Here is a 25441-nt window from a genome sequence, read left to right as displayed (position 1 = left end):
GTACTCCAAGGCTATACGAAGCTTTGTCCCCTTAGGAAGACTAGCTCTCTCAGAATTTATTTTGCTTGAGTTGAAAGGGGCATGAGATTAAACAGCTCCACGGTCTAGCTTTAATGTAGAGACAAAGGAATTGGGGGGTTCCTATTTTCTAGATCTCATCCTTCTTCCTCTTCCCATATTCATTGCCTTGTCTCTTACTCCTTTCTAATGCTCCCCTCTTCCATTTTCTTCTTCTTTTTCCCTTCTGCCTCACCTTCTCTATCTTCATCTTCATTTCTACTTTTAATCTAGCACCTGTCGTTTTATAGCTCCACCTATCCCCAAACTTAGAAAAATAATTTGAATTTAACTTTTTCTCTACTAAAGAACTGAGAAAATGTTCATGCAAAGCAAATTTAAGCTGACACCCCCACCTGTCCACCAAGAACTTGCCAGCCTAGACAGCTGGAAATTATGTGACCAAGATTAAGCTGCCCACAGTCAAATGTTTGCCTGGTGACATTCCTCTGCCCCATGGTTTGCCCCATCCCATTTGATGTGAGCTTCTAGAACCTCCTATCAATCATTATGTTCATTGAGTTCTTTGCAGTACAAATTGTTGACCCCAAAATGCTTTCTCCTTCTTTCATAATTAGAACAAAAGCCTGTGTGATGTTTCATTGCATGTTCAATTTTAAGTGTTGCTTGTCTTTCTTTTCATTAGATTTGTGACAAAGAGTGGCATTACTATGTCATCAATGTGGAGTTTCCTGTCGTTACCTTATACATGGATGGAGCAACATATGAACCATATCTGGTGACCAACGATTGGCCCATTCATCCGTCTCACATAGCCATGCAACTTACGGTCGGCGCCTGTTGGCAAGGTAACTCTAGGTCAAGCCCTTCTTACTGGCCCATCTGTGTACAGTCCATGAAAGACACTGACAGGAAAAAGGGGAAAGCAAGTGGTGTGGGAAAATTTAGCCAAGAAAATTTACTATCCCTGATTAATAAAACAGGACTTAAAAAAATAAGGATTAATCCAGACACTAAGTTTGTGTAATAATAAAGCACTTGGCTTGAAACCAGATTTTGATTTTAGATCAACATAAGCGTTTTCACGGTTGCCTCTGAGTCGCTAATGCCTTTTATTGTTCTGAAACCTTATCTGATTTCAAACTGGGGCTATGAATAAGAAAAGGCCGAGTATAGAATCCTGTATTAAAATGGGCAGTTGGCTCTGCTTAGCGCCACGTTGGTCAGGAGCCAGAGGTCTTATTTATCCCCATACAAGGTGTCCAAGCACACAACCTTCTGTTCTGGGAACTCATAAATATGGGTGCGTGGCTGTGGGAGGCCGCCCTCAAGTTCAGCTCAACTCTAAGCCCCATCCCTGCTCCCTGAGGACAGAAGCTCCTTGTTACCTTCCCACTCAAAGCTCTCTACTCCCTCCTCACTTCTTCTACTGCTACCTCTCCTCCAATCGCCAAACACAGGCCAATCTCTTATTTGGAATCAGGAAAACCAGCTCTCCAAGGAGACCTTTCTGTCTTTCACTGAGATCAATTGGACTCTATTTTTGCTTCCTAAAGGGCTATGGTGCTTCGAAGTACTAATGACAGAGCAGAAGGGAAGGAAAATATTCCCCAAATAAGCATATTGGTTCTTTGAGCTGATGATCCAACCTCGTGTTGATGGATTCTGTGAAAGTTACCAAGATTTGTGACTTTGACCATTCACCATGGGGGACTGAAGGGACAGGCAGACTCTGGTGTAAGAATAGGCCTTCAGAGGACCAGCCAACCAAAGGGTGAACTAGAGGACACATAGCCCCTCTGAGTTGGGACAAAGAGTGAGTTCTGCACAGCTCCGTGCAAGAGAAGATGGAAATAAGTGCACATAGTGCAGCCCTGGGAGCAGCAGGAATACAAAACCCAGGAAGAGAATAAAATAGGAATGATACAAGGGAGGAAAATGTGTTTTTGAGTTGAGGTCATCTACTTGATGTCTGACATATGTCACATGGTAGTAAAAAATTCATTAAACATTACAACAGAACTTGATGAGAGTTTCATCAGTGTGGAAGAATTCCCTAGGATATCAGGAAAGGGAAATTGTGTCATCTGACAAGAGTCCATGAAACTAATTAGTATAGCAAGGTACTAATTCAGAGTTTTCACAGAAATCATTAGTCACTGAGCACAGCTGTGCTAGTGAAGGCCCCCAGGTGTGGCTCCGTCCCCTGGCTGATACCACAGCAGCCTGCGGGTATTTTGGAACATGGCCTGGATGCTGTCCATAAGATAAGAGGCCTCTACTCATGTCCTCACGATGAACCTTACCTTGACTCTTCCTTAGAGGTCCTCCGAGACCACATTGGATTTCTGTCACCCCAGCGTGCAACTCTACAAGTCCAGCTGCAAGCACTACTGCCCAGTTATGTGCCCACTGGGTAGGGAAACAATCCCACCAAAATGAAAAGTGATTTTTATCAAGAATTAAGATGATCTCGGAATCCATTAAAATAGACTAACAATTGTCACCCCAATAAACTTTAATTTAAAAAAAAAAAAAGACTAAGTTGCACTGCAGTGACAAGCAAGCCCCAATTCCCAGTTACTGTGCAAATCAACAGAGGCTCTTCTCTGTCTTTCCTTCAGTCTGGACCCCAAGCATAATGAGCAGCCATGTTGCTGGCCTCCAAGAAAGACGAGACAGAAAGCATGATGAATGGTGCACGAGCCCTTAAAGCTTTCACCTACCAGCGACACAATCATTTTTACTCACATTTTATTGGCCAAAGCTAGTCACATGACCACACTGAACTCCAACAGGTCAGGGAAGTAAAATCTATAATATGTCTGGAAGAAAAACTGAAAATATTTTATGAACAACAATGATGAACAGCACAGACTGTCCACCTAGTCAACAGATACTTGACACTCCTTCCCACACCAAAAAATACAACTACCTTTCCCTAAATGAGACAACCCAAAAGTCCCACCTGTTACTGGCTCCAAGCTGAAGGTCGAGGCTCTCTGAGTGCTTCCTGGTGATTTCTTCTTCAGGGGGAGATGCATGGAAGCCTCTGTACCAGACACAGATGTGGCTCCAGTTGATCTGGATATACACTAATAGGAAGAATTATTTGCCACCACCATAACCGTCATCCCTTACACACACACACACACACACACACACACAGACAATGCAACAGTTGAATAAGACACAATAACCAAAGAAACACTTATATTAAGAAAGAAGTATTTGAGAAATACGGCAGTCTTCTGTCCATAGCAATTCTGAAATCCCCCTGGGCAGATGCTGTAAGGGACCCTACCCTAGGATGGAGACTGTTGTTTGTGGCCCTTAACTCTATTCTCTGTGAAGTATCATAGGCCACATCTGAAGATGGAGTTGTCACTTTATCAATAGCAGCTCTAATATTATATCTGATTACAATTTATTTAAAAGCTATTGCACAGAAATGCTTTTCAAACATTAAACTAAAGTATACATTTATTTTACAAGAATGTGGGAGAGACAATGACTACGTGGATGTTCCCTGAGTATTTCTGTCCCCTTCCCAGGTAGACACTAAGGCCACTCTTTGTTGGAGTTAGGTGCGGTCATGTGACTTGCCTTGGCCAATTAAATGTGAGTGCAAGTACCTTATTTCATTTCATTTAAGAGTCAGTGTGGCAAGGAGATTATTTACATAATGGGGTGCTAATGTCAGAAAGTGCTATTTGTCCCAACTTGTAGATAAAGAAACTGAGGCTCTGAGAGGTGAAGTAGCTTACCCAGAGTCACTCAGTCAAATCTGCATGATGCCATGTCTTCAAAGCCTGTTCTCCTCTCAGTGTGGCTCACTGCCCCTATTTCTAATTGATGATTCTGTTGATATAATTATGTGTTGGGAAAAATGCAGGAGCTGATGTGTATTGATACAAACCCTATAAACCCTTTACCTTCTGAGATATTTGACAACCCTGGAATCAAAACCCCACAGGAATTCTGCATGGCCCTGCTGTGTACTTCCTTAAGTAGCTCCCCCCCCCAACAGAACAACAACAACAAAAAGAGTTTAGGCTTTGTAGTCAGAAAATTTTGAGTTTGAGTCAAATCCAAATCCTAGCCCTGCCACTTACTAACTGTGTGGATTCAGCAGAATTCCTAACTGCCATGAGCTCATGTTTTCTGATGCATAAAACTACAGTGGTACGTAGCTCACAGGGTTGTTACAAGGGTTCAGCACTGAGCACATGGAATGTGCTGGGTATGTTCCAGTCAAATTAATGTGTAAATTGGAAAACACCTGCTAATCCTCTCCTCCACCCCCTCTCTGCTCCTTCTACCTAAACCAAACATGGCAGACAGTCTGTAAGACCTTGGTATGTTCTGGCTTCTCTGATTCCAGCTTCCCCATGGCTCCTTGCATGCACTGACTCCCTTTCCCCAGGACTAACCCTCACACACAGACTTGCCCTCTCAGGTCCATCTATAGGTCAGAGGGAAGCCGATGACTAGTTCATCAGAAGACAATTATTAGAAGATAGGGTCTGTGGTGTAGGCAAGAACCTGCTCATGCAGTCTTTGGGGCCTTGGAGGAGATTTAGGTATCTTCCCTGAGAGGGATGACAATCCATTAATAAATTTTCAGCATGGGAAAACATCTTTTAAATCTTTAAAATTGGACTTTATAGGATGAGTCAGAGTTCACTGGGGAGATAAGAAGGCAACAGCACGAGCCATGGCAGGGAAGCTTGCCAGGTGTGCTCAGGGTGCCTTGTCGCTGGGAAGTACATGGACCAGAATGAGTGGAGAAGAGGCGGGGAAAAGGAGTTGAGACCAGACCATAGGATGTCGTACTGCCTTGTTAAGGAGCTTGGATTCCCATGAATTCTTATCTCTTCCTTGGAGCTACATTGTGTCCTGGAAAGGCACATTGAAACTTCTTCAAATAGGACACGGTGCTGTGAAGTTAATGGCCTACCCTGTAGCCCTTATTTCAGCAGGTTTCTAAACCTTCCAAAGTCCATTTATATACATACTGTAAGCCCTCTGTGTGGACCTCTAATTGGGCCTGCGATTGTGGGGAGTTTTTCAGGTGCTTTTTAAGGTTGGCAAGGGAACTAGCTCCCACCTGTGAAATTGTGACATGTCCATGGGGTTTAACAACGGGAATAGAAAGTCATGGGATAACAGCTGCTTGTTGGGTGCTCCTGGGAACTGGCCCCAGACTGTTGCTGGGCAGAGCTCTGCAGCCCCAATTAGCCTACTGTGTCCTTTTAGTTAATTTGAAAGCCCAAGTCATCAATGGAACTTCATTTTCATTGGCATTTTTTCCAGTAATTAAAAAAATTGCTACTTCATTTACACTTGAGAAATGCCGCCAGTACAGCCTAGAGAATGGCCTGTGCCTTAATTGTAGAGAACATGCCGTCAGGATGGATCTTACCTCCCAGAAGAGTCCTCCTTTCTCTACCTGGTGTCACACGTGCTGGGTGTCACAGTGTTCTCAGGACAGACTCAGACCCTCTCTCGTGGCCAGGCTCAGTCTGTGGTGATTCAGAAACTGTTGCCTTTAAACAAATACCAGGTTCCTTATCTCTCTCTGAGTCATGCCATGGGAGAAGATCATTTAAAAGACTAATGAATTTGTTATTTTCCTTAGATTTCCTACTCATCCAATTCTAACAACAATTCAAGTTCTACTCATAAATAAAAATTGTATACTCACATCCGCTTCGCCCCTGGACCTGTACACAGGGCCACGTCACCTAGGCACTGTAGCCCAGCTGTCCGTGGCAGTGACTCAGGAAGGCTGTGATCATGCCAGACCAGGGCTTTGGGGAGCCCCCAGGAGGTCAGGGAGGTGCCCCAGCAGGTGACAGGTCAGCACACCTCTCCCAACATTACAACCAGAGCAGCTCTCTTATCTATCGTAGGTGGCATCTGGGCAACAGTACTTTTAACAAAATGGCGGCACGTGTTTGAAGAAACACAGTTCTAGGCACCTACTTAAGAAGCCACTACTCTGCCGCCTGCCTGATCCTCATCTATTCTTGGTGGGTCTTGTCACAGGTGTCCCAACTCATGCGCTGTCCCCAGCGACCACCTCACCCCACCTCTGTCAGGGACTCTCCAGCATTCTGGACTCTGGCCTCCCAAGCGTGTCTGGCTTTGCCTACTGCTGACCGTGACATGACCCTGGTCTCAGATAAGGAAGGCCCTCTCCCCTAGCACCTGGTCTTACTGAGTCCCACCCCTCACCTGACAAATAAAGCAGCAGGAGGTAGAAAAGGGGATGGTTCTATGAATTAGCGCCTGTTTGGGGACAGACACAAAGCCCCCATTGTGGCTTTTGGGAGGAGCCAAGGCAAATAATGGAATGGTCAAAGAAGTGAGACAAAGGTAGAAATAACGCCGAGAGTTGCAGTAAGCAACAGCATGTGATCCTCAGCGAGAGAGGAATTAGAGTCACATGTGGTCCTGAGAGCTGGTGTACATTTCCAGGTCATTTTCTGCCAGACACTAAAACAAGTGCAGAGACATGGAGGACATGCCTTCATTTAATAAGCTTGGTCTAATTTAGTACAAATTATCTTAATAAAGTCTGTTGAAATTATTCTGTATCCCTAGGGTCTGTGCTCTGGAAGAAAGAGGCACGTGCTGGCATAGTCTGCTTTACATGCAGGTGACATTTCCTAGAGAGGGCTTCCTGAAGCTCCAGTCCCACAGGAGGCCCCTTCCATAAGGAGTCCAAGGTCAAGGTTGGGACACCGCATACACCATCCTCCCACCACCCCACGGGAGAGTCAGAATGCATGTTAGCTTATCACGAGTCTCCAAAGCCCACCAATACAGCAATCTGTTTGACGTTACTTAACCTGAAACCCTTAATCTTATTTCACTGTGGAACTCACTCTTTGTGAAATAGTGTTCCCAGAACACTCTTTGGAAAACATCTCATTGGAGTTCTTAATGCAGAGCCTCCATCCCCTACTCCACTAGGTTTGCAGAAGGCAAGGACTGTCTGCTCCCGCAGATTCTCCTCTCACCGTTCCTCCTACTCCGAGACCTAGAGATGGTCAATAACTAATGTTTGTTGAATTACATCCCATTTTCCAGGCTGTTTTCACAAAAGTGTATGGTTCATGATCTGACACACAGGAATGATTAACAGAGTGTCTCTTAGCATTGTCTGTATTTAAAAATCAAGGCAAGATTGTTTTAGGGCCTGGAGTTCATTTGACATGAGGGTGTATTGATTTAAAGACAACACAGGTGAAATCAGCTTTAAAATTAGTGATTCGTGTCTGAAAATATACTGCTATATTATAACAGTATAACTGAGTTATAATTCCAACTTTGTATCTTATTCTGAAGATTATATAAATTTAAAAATTTGACAAGGGTCTTAGAGAGAAAACGGTTTCATTTTAGCTTCTCTGAGACACACCAGATGGAAGGGGGAAAAATGCGAAAGAGGCCACTGAAAAGAGAGACAGAGAAAACTCGCGTGACGTATCCCATCCAGGAGTCCACTGGTTCTTGCTGCCACTAGAACTAGCTGTCATTTCTGAGCTCCTGCTCTGTGCTGAGCCCCTTCCAACTTCTCTTTTAACTTCCTTATGTCATGGGTATGATTACAATCCCCATTTTGCAGATGCGAAAACTGAGACTTAGGGAAGATAAATACCTTGATAAGGGTCTCATAGGGCCTGGATTTGCATTCCGGTGTGTGCCACCAAAGCCCTTACCTTTAGTTATGGTGCTACACCACCCTGCTTCTAGAGCCATGAAAAGCCAGATGGTGTTACACAGCCATGTAAGGAAGACCAGAGGATTCTGGCATCTGGGGTCAAATCATTTGCCCAAACTCCCTGGGCATTTTCCCCACCCCCAGATTAGGTCTCATGGTTTTGTGTAAGGAGGGAAGTTTGGCATTAGAAGAGAATTCCAGATTCTCGCTGCTGCTGCTGCTTACCTGCTTGGAAAGTTTCTTGCCTCTGTGCTCCTCAGTCCTTCATCTAAAGAATGAAGGAGGTGTACTGGATGATATATGAGATCCCTTCCAACCCCATGAATTTAGATCCCCAACCCCAGATAGCTGACTTTTGAGGTCATCCGTGAACTTTATGTTTTGCTCACTTAGAACGTGCTATATAAATGTTTGCTGGACAGGCTAGAGATGGGTATGTAAAAACTGAAGGGTCGAGAAAGCCTGCTGAGAATGTGTCATGGCCATCCACAATGGCAGATCATCTGTCTCCACAAGTCACCTGCAACCTACAGCTGCAACCCCCTAGGGTTCTGTGGACAACGTGAAAGCTGCCGCATATGAGGGTCGATTACACATTTCACTTAGTCTTTACATTCCATGGATGTCTCCATCACTGAAATGAGGCAGTGAGAGAAAGCAAGATTTCAGATGCTCTCACCATTTGCATTTCTTGAAATGGATGCCCAACCATCCATGAAATTGTGTTCATGGAAAGCCGTCCCCATCAACATGCTGCACAGAGCAGCATCTGACTCAAGCAAGAGGGAACATGGCCCTCAATCCTTTCCATGTGTTTCTAAGACTAACTAGGTACGGGAATGACAGCAGGGAAGAAATGACCAGAAGCATCCTGCACACACTTTGCAAAGGAGAGGGACCTAGTACATTGGCACACATTGATCTTTTACTCATACTTCCTGACTCAAAAGCTATGTTTATGGTGGGTGGTCTCCACCTCTCACTTGAAAGAAAGCTGAGAGGGAATTCACTCTCAATACAAACTGGCTTAGAATACCATAGGCTATGTTAAATCACGTTTGCCAAATGCTACAACCATGTTTCCCAGCAAACTTGGCACAAATTATTGGGAGTTGCTGCTGAATTCATTCAGTGTCCACAGAGCCCCAGTATGATCGGACATCCTCCCCTTGCCGTGTGTTAGTCCCAACCTGTCCCCATCTTTCGGAAGCAGTCCAATTATTACCTTCCCAGAAATCCTCCTTGAACCTCCCAGCCACATCTCATTATGTGGCATGCAGGTCCAAAGCTTAGGAGCAAGCACAGTCTGCGTTTAAATCTAGGCCTCACTAATTTCTGGCTGTTTTGGCCTTGGACAAGTAACCTACCTCTGAAAACATCATCTGTGAAAGTTGTATGTGTAGCAGCCAAGAATCTGTATTCACACAAAAAACAATTAGTTTTCCCACATCCATCTTGGTTTCGTTTCAAGCCCCTATTCCATCTGAATGGGGAGAACTTGACTTTGGCAAATTTGGAATTCTCCCATTTCCTTCGGGTACCAGCTGATTTCAGGAAGATTTGTACCTGTCTAGGGTGTTGATGGGGGCTTCCAATTCATCTTTCCTTGCAGGTGGCCACAAAAATGGTGCTCACCTCTCTGGTCCTCGGTCACTAATGGTCCTGGAGGACTCACAGCTCTCTCAGCATTTCCTTACCTTACTTAGGGGCACAGAAATATCTCCACACTCCTCATGCTCTCTCTGTAAGACCATTGGCAGTCCATCTGTTCATCTCTGGACATGCTGGCCCCAGGCCAGCATTCCCACCCAACGTCACACACCCTGCCAGGACTCAGCCCAGGTGACTGGCCTCAGGTGCCCTGGCTCTGTCTGTTGTCTTACCACCCTCCCCCCACAACCCAGTCTGGGGAATCAGTTCCTCGTCTGGGGGAAGCCAAAATTCCTTCCTCCATTTATCCCCGAATGCTGATCCATCCCCAGGTCTTCTCCACCCCTCTTAGGGTGTACACTTCTGGAAATGAAACTGGGCAAGAGACTCAGCTTCAGGTCCCATGTGCTCTTCTCCCCGTCACAACCCTCCCTGTAACAATAAGCACAAGCCAGAGATGTGTTTAAATGGAGTTAAGACGGGAGAAATTAAAAGCATAGTGGCTAAGATCTCAAAAGGATTATCTTACCACTTAAGGATTAAATAAAATATCAATTAAAGGACTTTCCCTGTTTTAAGGACTTTATAAATGAAGGCCATTATTTTTCCCCTGAGATCTGTTAGACACATTATCTATCTATATCATTTGTTTGCAGATTAATCACACTCTGCCTTTCAACATCTATTGTGTTGTAATTTACTCTTATATTTTCCCAGGGTCTATATTTTCTTCTCCCGACTAAATGTAAGCTCTTTGAGAGTATGATCCACATCTTATAGTTCACTGAATCTAACAGAAGCCTAGGTGTACAGCAAACACTTTAAAAACGGGTGCAGATCTAGCCCCAGGAATTCAAAATCATGTCTCAACAACTTAGAGAAGGTTCTTTGTATTAGAAATCAGGTCTTATTTTTCTTAAAATAATTCATGAACATGTTTATATCTAAATGTTAACAGAGGAGCCATGTTGTATATGCAGACACCCTAGATTTTAAAAAGAAAGAGATTGTTAATGTATTCGTTATGTATTAAAATCCTGCATCACAGCCACCCCTGAGTGCAAATATATTTCAAATTTTATGCTGGCCGCCTATTGCAAAATGCTAATTGAATTGATTTCCTGGAGCTGTGTCACTAATAAATAAGAGTGCAACACAGATCTGGGATTCTTGAATCAAAAATATAGAACATGAATGTTTTGCTGAGAGAAAATAGTGTGTAGGAAAATGTCTTAGCATCCAAAAGAGTTGCCAAGTTTGGTCTTTAAGGATGGAGCTGCTGAGTGAGAAGTTGAGAGGTGTTAGGTGGCATACCAGAGTGGGGTATCTCTGAGCTCCAGTGGACTGGGCTGGCCAGTACCACCAGGATGTCTCATCTGGTCCTATGTGGGGATGGATATACTCATACTGCAGGGCACATACTTCACCACTTGCTACATTTGTGGCCTTGGGCCACTATACTCTCTAAGCCTGAATTTACTCATCCGGAACTATAGAATAAGTACCCACCTCCCAAGAGATTGATGAAGATTCAATAAGATGATGTATGTTGAGGTCTTCAGACAGAGTTGGAAACCTAATTCCTATCCAGTAAAAGACAATTGGTAGACATGACCATCTGGATGCCCAGGAAAGTGGCATACCCAGGCTCACATCCTTCTTCTTCCAGGTCAGCAGGAGTGTACCTTTGCTGGGGCAGAACATTCTAATGGCTTTGACAAGCATGTTATCCATGGGGGCTTTGAAGGCATAGAATAGAGGCTCCAAATTGATTCCCCGATACCCTCAGGCCATGGCCATCCCACGTCATTCCTCAAAGCTAGATCTGTTTAGAGTTCCCTGTGGACTGAGCTCTACAACAGAGCCTTCTTTCTTTTCCAAGGTGAAGATGCTTTGAGTGGCAAGTAACAGCTGTGTGAATCAAAATGGCTTAAACCATAATGATGGGTGATTGGCTCCCACGCTGAGGAAGGCCCAAGGCAGAGCAATGGGAAAGTCCACTCGGGGTTCTGCTCAGCCTGCTGTGACTCTCCTGGCTCCATCCTCCTCTCTGCATTGTCTTGACTGTCCCTGCTCTGCTTGCAAGATGGCTGAAGCAGCTCTTGGCCATCCATCTTCACATAATGATCTCCAGGGAATGAGAGTGAGAGTAGGTTCCAGACACTTTCTAGAGAGAAAATGGCATCTCTTTTCCCAGAAGCTGCCAGTCAATTTTTCCTCCCATCTCATTGGCCTAAATTTGGTCTCATGATTATTCCTGAGTCTACACCTGTGGCTTATTGGATACCAGGTGCTGATTGGCTTTGCCTTGGTACTTGGTCCCAAGTCCATGCCTGATTTAATCACTGGAGCAATGGGCACAGGGGAACCTGATTAGCTTTGACTAAACAGAGTCCACCCCCAATCCCAAGGCTGCCATTGCACGAGGCCAGGAGTAAGATGGATATTGAGGAGACACCACAATGCCAACCACTCGGCTGGTATTTAACTCACCGTTTCCTGTAATTCAGCAAACAATTATGAAATGTCTGCTGTGAGGCAGGCAGGGTGCTGGATATGGGGACGAGACAAGGGACTCTGTGTTATTGAGCGAAATAACTGAGACACTTATGCAAAGTGCTCGTCGCATCCCCCAGCCCCTAATACCTGTTCAGTATGGTCTTCGTTGAAATGAATAATGCATGAGTGCTCCCTGCCATCCAAAAGACAGACTTAAATTCCAGCAGTGTGCAAAGAGGGTGAGGAGGAAGCGTGCCGGTGGCGTAAAGGAAAGAGATCACGTCAGGACTGTGCAGAAGGCCCGCCCTTAAGAAGCTCTTAGCCCACTGGTTCTTAACCTTGACTTCATGTTTAACTCACCCAAAGAGCTTTGAAAACTCCCTACGTGAAATAGTTCACAATCTCTGGGGCTAAGACCCATCACCAGGATCCGTTCATCTTTTTAGAGATCCCAAGGTGATTAAAATGCGCAGTCGAGGTTGAGAACCACCATTACAGGCGACTGAGACATAAAACACACATGTAAACCATTAACTACCGATGCCGGGTTGTGAGGGGTACATAAAAATGAACTGTCAGTGTTCCAAGGCTCAGGGCAGGGAGAGGGCACGGGGGCAGGGGGCTCGTGAAAGATTTCTGTGAGCAGCAGGTGTCAGGTTGCTTAAGAGGTCTTGAAGGACGAGTGGGATTTGCGTAATCCGAGCAGTTTGGAGGTGATTCCTATGTGTGAGGAGGAATGGGTATGAGCAAAAGTCTCTGTGCAAACATGGAGCGTGTATCAGTCCAGACCCAATCAGGAAAGAGAAACCACACAGAAATTTGAACAGGGAAATCAATAGAATTGGTAACTATACCATAGGATTGGAATAATGAAGGATTAGCTGCTAAGAAGCAGAGAGAACTCTATAAAGAATATAGGAATGCAGGTATCAGGGCATCCTCTCCCCCAGGGCTAAGACAGAGTGCCGACAGGAGATCCCCCACCCTACCAGACCCTAGGCTACTGTCCAGTCTTTGCTGACACAGTGTGGCTCACTGAAGGGCAGAAAAGTCACTGTGGTGTCACTCAGGCAGAACTTTTCGGAGATCTTCCCGCTAGGTGCTGGGAAAGCTGTTTACAGGGAGAGGTCTCCCTGACGCGCCCTCTGCTGGGGGAAGGTGCATTGCAAGAACTCCAGGAGAATTGGGAGGCAAAACCCAGCAATGTCCCCTCCAAGCAAGCAGAGGCTCATTGTGGTTTTTATTTGCATTTCTCTGATGATTAGTGAGGTTGAGCATTTTTTCATATGTCTGTTGGCCATCTGTATGTCCTCTTTAGAAAAATGTCTCTTCATGTCCTCTGCCCGTTTTTTAATTGGGTTGTTTTTTTGGTGTTGAGTTGAATTCACTTTGTGAGGGGTGTAAATATCTAACTAGTACATTGTTTTGTACACCTGAAACCAATAAAAAATAAATTAAAATGTTTTAAAAAGCAGAGGCTCAGAGAGGTTCCAAAACCTTGCCAGAGAATTAGCAAAGCTGGAGTTTGACCCCGATCCATCTTTCCTTTGTTCTGCTTCCTCTCTGAACAAACAGAAGTCCAAGATCAAGGGTAAGTCTGCCCAGAGATGGAAGGGTCTGTGCTCAGTGGAGTCAGTGGGGAAGGCCTCCGGGTGAGGTGAGGATTCCAATGGACCTTGGGAGAGGCCCGATTTGGAAAACCATGGAGGATATAGGAGGTAACTTCCAGGCTGGCTTTGCAACACAGGCCACATTGGACAATTTCACACACTGGAGAGTGGACCCCATCTCAGACAAGACTCAACTCAGCCAGTAGAGAACAGTAGAAAACTGGAAGTAGGCCCTGAGAAGAAAGTCAGAGGTAGAACGGAATCAGGGAGGTCCTTATAAGCCAAAGAAACTGAATTTGAATGGACGTGAAGTCAACACATTTCAGGGGAGCCAGCACCCATGGATGTGGGGTTTCTGGGATTCCTCAACTGCCTGCCAACCTGTCAGGGGAATATAGAGGAGCAAATGCCAGCTTTGGAGTTGGGCAGACCAGGACTAGAGTACCAGCTCCAGCCGTTAAGCTGTGTGTCCTGGGGCAAGGCCCTCAACCTTTCTGAGTCTCAGGATTCTTCAGGTGTCAGTTGGAAACAGTAATACCATTTTGCAGACTTGCTCAGATGAAGTCCCTCGCAGACAGCCTGGCGCACAGCAGGCTTTTAATCAATAATAGTGTCATGCAGGGACTCAGCTCTGGCTCCCTGCACAAGAACGCAGGACATGGTGAGGCCAAAAAGGCACACCCACGGAGCCATAGATAGGGGAGTCATACCACTATAGTCTCGCTGGCGGCTGGGTTGGAGACACAGGGAGCAAACATCTGCCAGCACCCCAACAAGGGGTCTTCCTGCACCCCGGTCTCGCTAGCGGCCGGGCGAGACACACGAAGTAGGATCCATACGATCCACAATCCGTTGTCCGCTTTTCTGCCTGTCAACCAACCAACCAACCAACGTAGCCACAGCAGTTACATCAGTGGCTAATGGCTAATTGGTTATAGCTGATGACCAACCAATCACAGCTGATGGCCATCTACTACCCGAGCCAACTCCTTTCCACGTGAGGCCGAGAGCCTGGAAACTGCCCTCTGGGACTCTGTCCCACAGGTAGCTTCCTTCTCCCTTCTATTGTTTACTCTGTAGGCCCTTCCTATCTTCTAAGACAGTCATGTCTCTGAAAGTAACCGTTTTAAAATTCAGAAATTCCAGGATTCCTAAAACAGGTGCAACTGGAGAGTGCCAAGGTATTGGTGGCATATAACATCCTTTTATTGGGATTATGACGACTGAGCTCAGCCCTTGGAAGGAAAAGATCAGATTTAGGGGACAGAGTCACTGTGTCCTTGGCTCGTGGACCAGATGGTACCTTGCAGTGGTATTTCACACCCCATCTCCACAGGGCAAATAACGGTACTTCTTTATCTTTTAGGAGGAGAAGTCACCAAACCACGGTTTGCTCAATTCTTCCATGGCAGCCTGGCCAGTCTCACCATCCGCCCTGGAAAAATGGAGAGTCAGAAGGTGATTTCCTGCCTGCAGGCCTGCAAGGAAGGGCTGGATATTAATTCCTTGGAAAGCCTCGGCCAAGGGATAAAGGTAAGTAAGGAAGCGGCATCCCCCCAGTAAGATGTTGATCCATGAGGTAAAGGCTGCCCAGTCCCAGTGCACTCTGGGAAATGGAGTCTTCTCCTGTCCAGTTGCACAGAGATGGTGCCACAGCAAAGGTGCTGCCACAGCAGGGAGGGTAGTGACCATGACTCTCTGATGGACTCCAGATGCCATCTCCTGAAATTCCTAGACAAAGCCCTTGTGTATAATCAGTTCACACTATCCAAAAGCCAGCACACGTTCGATGGCTACCTAGAGGGAGTTGCTATGTTTCACCTGTTTGTTGGTTGGTTCCTTGCTTTCTTGTTTATTTGCCTAAAGAAACTGAAGCAGCATGCAAGAATACACTCCAAAATATTTTTTAAAACAAAAATGTTTGGACCATGTAAGACACAAATTAGAAAGGAAGGTCAGTCCCACGTGGGGTGGAATTAGAAAGCAGACGTGGTGTTCACTGGGTCGTCCGTTACTAAGTTGAGGCATACGTTGGGCTCCGAGCAGTCTCTGGCTATCAGAGGGAATGAAAGCAGATTCATGATTTTTATCATCTCTCCAAGAGAAACACTTTTAAATAATCCTAGAACATCAGAGCTGCTTTCTGAAAAAAGCTCCTCCTGAGGGGTGCGCGAGGTGGCCAGCGGTGCCTCAGCAAGCACCTCCCTGCCAGGCCGGGATCCGCCTGGCCTCGCCTGGACCTTAGGGGTTCCTGCGAGCGTGGACTCTCTGGGGTCCTAAGCGAAGAGCAGGAGAAACATCACGGTGGCCCCCACTTAAACATAAGGGATCTCCTGAGAGCAGGCATCCTCCTCTCTGGAAGCTACGGGGCTTACCCCCTGCCTCTGGGCCATAGGACAGCCTCCTGAGGTCCCAGAAGCTGCGATGGTTTCCTGCTTGGCCATTTCTCAAGAAAGGTGTGACCGGAGCAGAGGCGTCCCAGCCCGCCCCACTCCCCTCCCCAGTGCTGCCTAGGGAGGCCCCCCTGCAAGCCCCGCACTGGGCCTGCCTCTCCTGGACAGGGAGTCACCCATCCAACAGAGAGCCCTCTTATTTAAGCTGCCCTTGGGCTTGTGGGGCCTAACGTGGGGTAGCCTGGGGGTCAGTGACCTGAGCACACCCTGCTTTTGTTGAACTTGCAGTCGTATCAGCAGACATTCCATGGACACTCGTATTCCATTTCCAACTGGGTAGAGGGACACAACAATGAATATTCCAAGCTTAATGTCTTCAGGGAACTCAGTGGCCCACGCTGACATTCGTAACCCAATGTGGTAATTGCTACAATGGTGATGAACACTGATAGTGACTGAGGATCTCCCAGGGGTCAGGAACTGGTCTAAAGTGTTCTGGGTATTAACTTATGTAAGCCCTACAACAACCTTATGATTAAAGGCACCATAAATCTTCTCATGTTGCAGGCGAACAATTGAGGACTGGAAGAGAAAGGACACTTGCCAAGATCCCAGAGTCAGTGATGAGCAGGGCCAGAATATGAACGCCGGCAGGCAGTCCTGCTTCGAGGCTCCAGAACTTGGAGGAACAGCAGTTAGGGAAAGCTCCTTGGAGGAGGCACAGTCTGAGCAGAATGTTTCAGGATAGGTAGTAACCAACCGGGAAAAAGGCAGGGGCACAGAGAGGGATGAGAGAGCATGGCTGTCACTCTGGGCAAAACCAAGAGCCTGAGGGACGGCAGAGGGCTGAGGAACCCACCGGGGACCCAGAAACTCCAAGAAGGCCAGGGTTACAAGTGCCCAGACTGCAGGAGGAAAGGTAGAAAGTGTAGCCAGAGAGGTAGGTAGAGGCCATGTCAGGGGCCCTTCCTAACTATGTTTAGGTGTTTACTTTGTTTTTCTGTCAGCAACAGGCAGCCACTGAGGGGCTCCAGGCAAGGCAGGTGTGGGGCTTAGCATGTTTAACTGGAGACTGGGTCAGAGGGGGAATATGGGAGAACACAGACAGGGTAAGACAAGAATGGGTTTCTAGAACATTGTTTAACTTGTATTAAATATACACACGCGCACACACACATACAAGCGCTCTCAAAAGCTAGTCAGTCACCTGTCATTGAAGGAACCTCCTAAGACTGCCTCAGAGTGGAAGGGTGGTCTGTGTTACGGCAGCTGCTCCAGGCGAGGCCCTCGTGGTACATCTCACATAGATGGCCTCACGTGCAGATCCTGTGGGTTGGTCCTTGACCTACTGTTTGTGTTGTTTCGTTAGTATTTTTTCAAACCAGTGATGCAGAAATCTGTCTTCCAACCCTCCTCTCTCTGTCTGATTCTTGACTTGCTCCCTACCCCTGAGTGGGTCTTCTCTGCACTGGACCATCCGCAGGGAGCAGTTTCAGGATTATAAGCGCTACGGAACAAATAAACCAAAGATGCTGAACTTAAAAGCCACACGTCTTAGAATTATAAATTGAGAACCATAGCAATTTCGAATCACAGCCTATGAAAAAAGGAGGTGCTAAACTAAGTGACACGAAAAGCTGGGGGGTAGGAGGCTAATCTGACTTTTCAGGATGCCACCTGCTCGTAACCAGTCACCTCAAAGGATCCTTTTCCATCCTGAGGGCACAGCTGGCAAGGACTCGAGCACTGTGTGAGAAGTTAATGATAAGACACACAATTCACAGTGCATCCACTGGGGGCTATTTTAAGTTCATTATCCCTACTCCTCACAACAAATTAAAGAGTATGACCCAATTTCAGAAATAAGGAGACGGGGGCTCAGGGACTTGTCCACATTCAGACTAGAAAGCATTCTTAAAATGATTAAAACTTCCTTCCTGCCCATCCTCCCTCCATTTATCCCTCATTTCATTTCTGAAAAGTGACTATTATTTTATTTACCAGTTCCTGCTCCCTTCCCTCCTCTCTGGCTATTGAAAGAAGTGAGGTCCTCGTGTAATTAAGGAAACTTCCGGTCTGCTCACAGGGCCCCACTTTGTTCCGCTTTTCACTTGTTTTCCCCTGGATCATGCGTATTTCTGAATATCTCTCCAGCATGTCTGGAGTCATCAAATGGTTGGAGTGGCTTGCTATCTTGTATCCATACAGGACACTGTGGAATAGCCACCTTCCTGATGATTACCCTGTTCTGATTTCCACAGCATAATCCCTACAGATCTGTCATCTCCACAGCGGAAAAGAGTGGGAAAGAGCAGGAACTTGGGAATAAGACAATCCTTGATTCAAATTACAGTGCAGATATTTACTAGCTGGGTTGCTTTAGGCAAGGTACTTTAATCCCTTAAGCCCTAATTCCCCCATGTAAAAATGGACTTAACATTATATTGCAGTGATGTTGTAAGAATTGAAAGATACATATATAGAGAGAGCGAGAGAGAGAGAGACATAAACAGAATAGATAGATGGTATAGATACAGACGTAGACATAGACCTATGGATACAGGCATAGCACAGACTCAGACAGAGACACTGACATAGAGATGGATACAAATCTCCCCTAGGAAATCTAATAAATAGGCTCCCAACAAATCACAGTTCCCTTCTCCTGCTGGGCTGGACTTGTACTTGGTGTTTGCTGCTGCCCCAGCTTCTTTTGAAAAGTAAGCCTGGGTGTGCATTGTGGCCAAGACGCCTCTAATGTGGCAAATCTGGCCCAGCCCCGAGGGGCCGGCAGGTGTCCCAGGGAACGCAGGGTGCCTGGACTGCCATGGCCGGCCTGTCCTCGAGGAACAGGCCAGGGCTCTGAGCAGCATTTCCCTGATTTCCCAGCCTGCTAGGTGGATGGTGACACAGGTTGGTCCTCTAGGAGAGCTGACCACTCTGCAAAGGCCATCTGTCCAGCAGCTTTTTGGCTTAACAAAAGGAAGCACCGTGGCTACAGCATAGCTTCTTAGGGGAGGGTGAATGCTGTCACCCTTTGCTCAGTCCCCAGGAAGCCATCTCCAGTCCCCGCGGTAATACCTATACCACCCTGTGCCCCACACCACCAGTCACGCCACAGGGCTGTGAACACTGAAGTTTAAAACACAAAACAAACACACAACCAAAACCTACTTAATGGAAGGTGTTTTTGATCCTGCAAGAATGTGTTGATGGCTAGGCAGTCCTTGAGATGCTCTGGCAACCCGCCTAGGGTATTAACTGGGATCCAACACATTCCCTCACTGTCCTCTCCCAGGGTGGTTGCAATGCAAACGTGCCCTCTTCTGATTGCCATGGAGGGAGGGTGGGGGATGCTGCCAATCCAGCCCTCTGGCAGAACTTGCTTTTCCTGCTCAGCACTCTCGTGCCAGGCTGAGACTGGGCTCCTCCACAGGGGTCATCTCCTGGTCTCATGCTTGTCATGTGCTAGACCCTGTGGGATGCTAAGAAAAGTCAGTAGACCCTGCCCTCAAGGTGCTCACAGTCTGCTGGGGGTGCAGACAGACAGACAGACAGAATCAGCAGCACAGGACTCTGTTATAGCAGGGATGGTGGTGGGGCAGGAAAACCTGTGGGAACGTAAGGGGTCGTTTTAGAAGAATGACCTTGAATTGGCTCAAATCGGAATCAGGTGCTTTGTGACTACTCACAACTGTAATGATTCACTAGTGAGTCATCCACAGCAAGAGAAAAGCCACCCCAGAGGCTGACTGCAGCGTCTGCTTTGCACGTGACGGGGCTCCTGAATCCAGCACAGAGCGCAGTGCTTGTGAGCGGATGTCATGGCTCCGAGAGACCCAGCTCAGGGATTTGAGGAAAGGAGGGAACTGGATCACAGAGAAAGAAGAGCAATGAAGACAGGAGAATGAGCAGAAGCAAAGACTCAGTGCAGACATAATTACAGTATTAAGGATCATGATAAAAGCTATCATAGATTGGCACTTTATATACATTATCTCATTTAAGCCCCAGACAGGTAGATATTAAGATCCCCATTATTTTAAATGAGGAAATAAAGTCCAGAAAGGAGAAGTATATAGTCCAAAGTTATCCTCTGTAGTTTGTACTCCAACTCAGGTGTGGCAGTCCACAAAGCCCATGATCTTTCTGGGATGTCACATAGCCAGGGGGAAGTGAGAATCATATCCAGAAAGGGCTGAATTCTTCCAATGGGTTAAACAATTGCAGTAGAAAATGACTCCAAAATCTCTATGGCTTAACGCTGAAAAGTTTATTTTTCTCTCACATTAACCTGGGGTGGTCAGGTGGGGTAGAACACCGTAGGCAGAGCAGAGAAAGAAAAAGGCTGGAACATCCTGCAGGGCTTTCACTGCCTTCTTCCAGAGCGCCCACGTCCTTTCCTCTCACATCTCATTGGCCAGATGCCGTCACGTGGCCCTGCCCCTGCATGGCACAAAGTAGCTGGGCAGTGCAGCCTCCAGGATGCCCAAGAAGGAAAGGAGAACAGGGTTTGGTGAGCACTGATAATGGCTCCCACAGAGGCTTGACTGAAAAAGACAAGTGACTGACAAAAAAGAGTCCTTTGGAGGAGGAACAGGAGATGATACTGTCTAAAATGTGGGCCAGGGGTGGGGGTGCGGCCATTCACTCATTCATCTCACAAGGGCTTACAGGTCACTAAGACTAGGTTCTGAGAGTCAGGGCTAAGAGTCGGAGCTCTTGTCCGCAGTGAGCTCGTGCTCACTGCACTGTGCTACAATTATACTACAATTCCGTGAGCACTATCGGAGCCCAGTGGGAATCTACATGAAGGAAGCTGGGGGGGTTGCCTCAAGGAGGAGGGAACAATGAAACGTTCACATGATATTTGAAAGAGACAAAGACTAAGCTGTCAGTTGGCTGAGGGCCACAATGCAAGGGACTTATGTGGGTCGATGTCACCATAGTCCTCAGGAGACATCCTAAAAGGAGACTCCTTGTAGGGCCCAGGCACAGAACAAGGAACTCTTATAAAGGCGTTCAAGTCACATCAGGGTACAGCGCAAATAAATAGATTTTTCCTGAAGCCCATGAAAATATACTCAGTCTCCTTCGTGGTAAGAGAAATGCAAATTAAAACTACACTAAGATGGTATGCATCATCTATTGGATTGGCAAAAATCTCAGTCTGACAGCACACTCAATTGTTGAGGTTTTGAGAGCTGAGGCATCTCATACACTGTGAGAGGAAGTGTATATTGATATACTCCCTAGAAATGGGAAGTTTGGCAACATTTGTCAAAATTTAAAGTGCATATGCTCTTTGATCTAGAAACTGCGCTTGTAGGGATTTACTCAACAGATATATCTATACTTATGAAATATTACGTGTACAAGATTATTCATTGTGGCATTAGAAAAAGATCAGGAATAACCCAAATGTTCATGTTAGAGACTGGTTATAATTATAATTTATTTAATATTAAATAATACAATATAGGTGTACAAAAGAATAAGAAACCTTATTATGTACCAATACAGAAAGAGCTCCAAGATATGAGCTAAGTGAAGACAGCAAAGTACAGTCTAGTATGTAAAAAGGTTACCGTTAGTGTAAGAAAGGAGAATAGTGGGAATCTATATTCATTGAGCATGTATTCATAACAATGCTTACGTATAATTGCCAGGATAAGCTAGGTTATGCTGCAGTAACAAATGACTTAAACATTTCACTGGCTTACACCACAACTTTCTTTGCACTGTTCACCTTGCATGTCCATTATAAGTGGGCTATAGCTCTGATTCATAGCATCCTCACTGTAAGACCCAGGCTGAAGGACCAGACCCTAAGGGAACTTTGCAGGTTTCATGGCAGAGGGAAAGCAATATGGCGAACCATGAACTGGCTTTTAAATCTTCCACATGGTTGTCAACTAACTAATACTACTGCCCACATTTTGTTGGCCAGGCAAGTCACATGACCACCGCTGAGTGTGGCAGGGCAAAAACGTATATCCTGCAGGGAAGAGTACCATAAGTCACATGATCAAGCCTGTTGACAATAGGACAGGCATGTATACGCCTCTCACTGGGAGGGGAAGCAACTAATTATGAAAAAAAATGCAATTTGTCACTAAGAATTTAATATAACAGCGACTACCCATGAGATGGGATTGGAGAAACCATTGGATAGAAGATAGGGATAAGATTGACACTTTCACTTAGCATGTTTACCGGGGGTGCCAAAACAATGTATACAAGTGGACACTTTGGTCAACGTTGCTCAAGAGTAGTTCGCCGTCATCAGAAGTGTCTGGATACTGACGGTAACCACTTTGAACACCTCTTGTAATTGCAGAAGTCAAACGTGACTTGTATTCATATTTTGTTATCTGTATATATTAAGTATTACAAGTTTAATACAGTTTTCCTTTCTTATAATGTGCATACATGTTTAGGCTCTCTCTCTCTCTCTATATATATATATATATATACATATATATATATATATATTATACATATATACACACATATACATATATATGATTTATTAGCTATTCAAAAATATATGATCATTGCCAAATAAGTACATAAAGATGTAGCCGTGTCCCTCTTTCCTGTGATCTGAGCATTGGATACATAATATGAATCCACAGATATGTTCCTGACATTTTATTAATAGCCGCTCCTCATAAATCTTGCTCAGAAGTGTGTCAAGCTCAGTAACTCAGACCAGTACAAGAACTGTTCTCCATGTTCCATTCAAAGAAGAGTAACTGGGCGGGGGGGCGGGGTACAGGGAGAAGCATAAGTCTGCATCTAGTTCATCTAGTTTGAGGACCCAAATGACTCAGTGAGAAGCATCGCAGCCCCTGGCCTCACCAAGTGTGGGATACCAGGGACTCAGAATGAAATGAATAGAAACCAACGTAGGGTATTTGGTAGGCATGTAATCAGCAAGTGAGTAAAACTCATAGGAAACCAGAGTTTAGCACCCAGATAAGCAAGACCAAGAATCAGATCTAAGAGAGAAGGACAGCCATTAACTGAAAAATGAGCTTGAAGATTAGGAGCTAAGATGGGGCACGGGTCAGGAAGTGGAGTAGAGGCTGAAATGAGGAGTGGTTCAAGGGCAAGGGCAAGAACAGCAAAAAGAACCAAAGCTCCAAGTTACCGGGCTGTTGGCTGAGGCACGGACAGTCCAAGGGCTGCAAGTTGCTGGTTAGGACGCCATAGAGGCCCAGGACCTGGGCTGCTCCCACGGAGGGCTGGGCTGCAAGAGCCCTGTGACTGGAATTTCAAAATTCCATGCTGTGGCTCAGGCCGACATTACTGGGGGTACAGTCTTACAGGGGAGGGTCCTGAAGCCCACCGGAGGTAGCAGGAGCTGCCTGAGGGGTTAAAGCAGTGCACACGGCTGCTGCACTCACAGGTACTTGGGAGATACCTGTGCCGGCCTCCGTGGCCTTTTCATGAAGATGGGAGGTCTCCACGGGACTGTGTACCTCGCTGGTCATTCTCTAACATGACACCCACTTTTGTCGTCCAGTATCACTTCAACCCCTCGCAGTCCATCCTGGTGATGGAAGGTGACGACATCGGGAACATCAACCATGCCCTCCAGAAGGTCTCCTACATCAACTCCAGGCAGTTCCCGACCGCGGGTGTGCGGCGCCTGAAAGTCTCTTCCAAAGTCCAGTGAGTGGACGCCAGTCAGCCTGGGCCCAGCTGAGGTGGGGGGAGGACCCCTGGGGAACATTCCCTTGCGAGAAGGATTCCCCTCTCTTCAGCTGTTCCCAGTTTCTCTGCTATCCCTATGAGGACGCCCCAGTAAAGCTTCGTTCTCCTTTTGTTTTCTTCTTAAAGAAAGTGTTCTGTTGTTTGACCAACTCAAATCCAACTTTCTCTGTTTTATCTGTATCTGATCTAATGCCTAGAAAGCACTGTTTCCTATAAATTCTCAGGGAGCTGTGTTGTTGTTTTTTGTTTTGTTTTTTAAGGAGGGTGCAGCTCACAGTGGCCCATGGGGGGATCGAACCGGCAACCTTGGTGTTATTAGCACCACATTCTAACCAACGGAGCTAACTGGCCACACCTAGAAAGCTGGGTTTTAAGTGGTGAGATTTAAGGGTGTACAGTGCCTGGTAATTAGTAGGTGCTTGACAAATGTTTATACATTAAATTAACCAACCCAGCTTTGTAGAGCTCCTAAATACCATGAGTATACAAGAGAAAGAGAAGGCGCAGTCCTTGTTGCCAGGGAGCAGAGTTTAATTAAGGAGGTGAGTCTATCACGGAAGCCTGTGGATAACTCCCTTACTGGCCTATCAAATCATTTCTTGGCCACAGGCTGCTAGGAAGGGGACTCCAGAAAAACTCCTGGACGGTGGAAGTTGAGTCCCCTGGAGCCAGGAGGACCCAGAATGACAGGAACAAGGGTGGGAAAGATGGGTCTGCTGACTGCCACGCTGCTGGCACCTGACAAGTGCCATGATAAAGCCCACAGGTGGGAATTGCATTCAATAGCTCTAGTGATGGGGGAAGTGCTCCCCACTCCACACTAAAGACCCCGCTTGGAGGCCTGAGGTAAGGAGAAGTCACCTCCGGGTCAGCACACAAGTAGTAAAGACCAGCTCTGGGCCTGGCTTCCATACACTGGCAAGAGGAGGGGTGTCCTCTATAAATGGGAGAGGATGGTGTGGCAAAGGCCAGAGAAAACTGGGAGCTGGAGCCCACCACCACTCCCACACTTCATCCACCTAGAGAGGAGGATGGATTGGCTCAGCGTGGGAGCCACCCAGCCTATCCTTCCTTCAGGAATTCTCCCAAGGGATGCAGGATGAGATGCCACCAGCTGGAGCCCACCAGCATTCCCCGAGCATCTATCCAGACCCTGCAGTTCTCCACGGTAGCCTTGGCCTTGGCCTAGATGACCGGCAGAGAGGGCCAATGACACAGATGCCCCATGAGGTCTGATGAGAAGGTGAAATCTGTCAACCTTTACTGAGCTCCCACCATGATGCAGGCTCTTGGTTGGCTTCTTTTCTATATGTTGTCGCATTTAATCCCTACTACTGCTATAAGGTAATTCATCATTGTCATTCCCATTCTATGGATGAAGAAACTGAGGTTCGCAGGGGCACCTTGCCCAGGATCACCCTGCCCAGAAGTGGCAGAGCCAGGCCATGGGCACTTGCCTATCTAATTTCCCAGGATTTCCTCTTCTTGTCACACCATTTTACCTACCAGGTATTTTTGTGGCAGTGGATCAGAAAAAAGAGCGTGATGAGCTCAGCACTCTGCCAGGTGTGCTGGGGTGATACCCTCCGAGAGAGATAACACATGGGCCGAGGCAGGGGAGTATAGCCCTGGGGGTCTCACTTAGTAAGACAGCTGTAACCAACCAGTTAGACAACCATTTGCTTACCAAACCCTAATGCACAAAACAAGCAGTTGCTATCTAATTAATGTTGCCATTGATTACTTTGTTAAAGGATAATTAAAGGTTTAATGGTGACTTGTTGCTGGCATGGAAATTTCCCATTTCTTCCAGGAGC

General features: G+C 46.4%; 1 protein-coding gene across 1 annotated transcript in view; it reads left to right on the top strand.

The window, feature by feature from the left end:
* The window catches only part of CLSTN2 (calsyntenin 2), a 568589-nt gene that overhangs the window by 524811 nt on the left and 18337 nt on the right, over positions 1–25441 (top strand). Inside the window, exons 9-11 of the mRNA XM_081072331.1 lie at positions 704–866; positions 14876–15042; positions 23434–23582. Coding sequence (XP_080928457.1) covers positions 704–866; positions 14876–15042; positions 23434–23582 — 479 coding nt within the window. The remainder of the gene's footprint in view (positions 1–703; positions 867–14875; positions 15043–23433; positions 23583–25441) is intronic.

Source organism: Rhinolophus hipposideros (genome assembly GCF_964194185.1).
Source record: "Rhinolophus hipposideros genome assembly, chromosome: 14".
Classification (NCBI taxonomy): Eukaryota; Metazoa; Chordata; class Mammalia; order Chiroptera; family Rhinolophidae; genus Rhinolophus; species Rhinolophus hipposideros.
The sequence above is the reverse complement of the archived record's forward strand: the minus strand, read 5'-3'. Positions and strand labels throughout refer to the sequence as shown.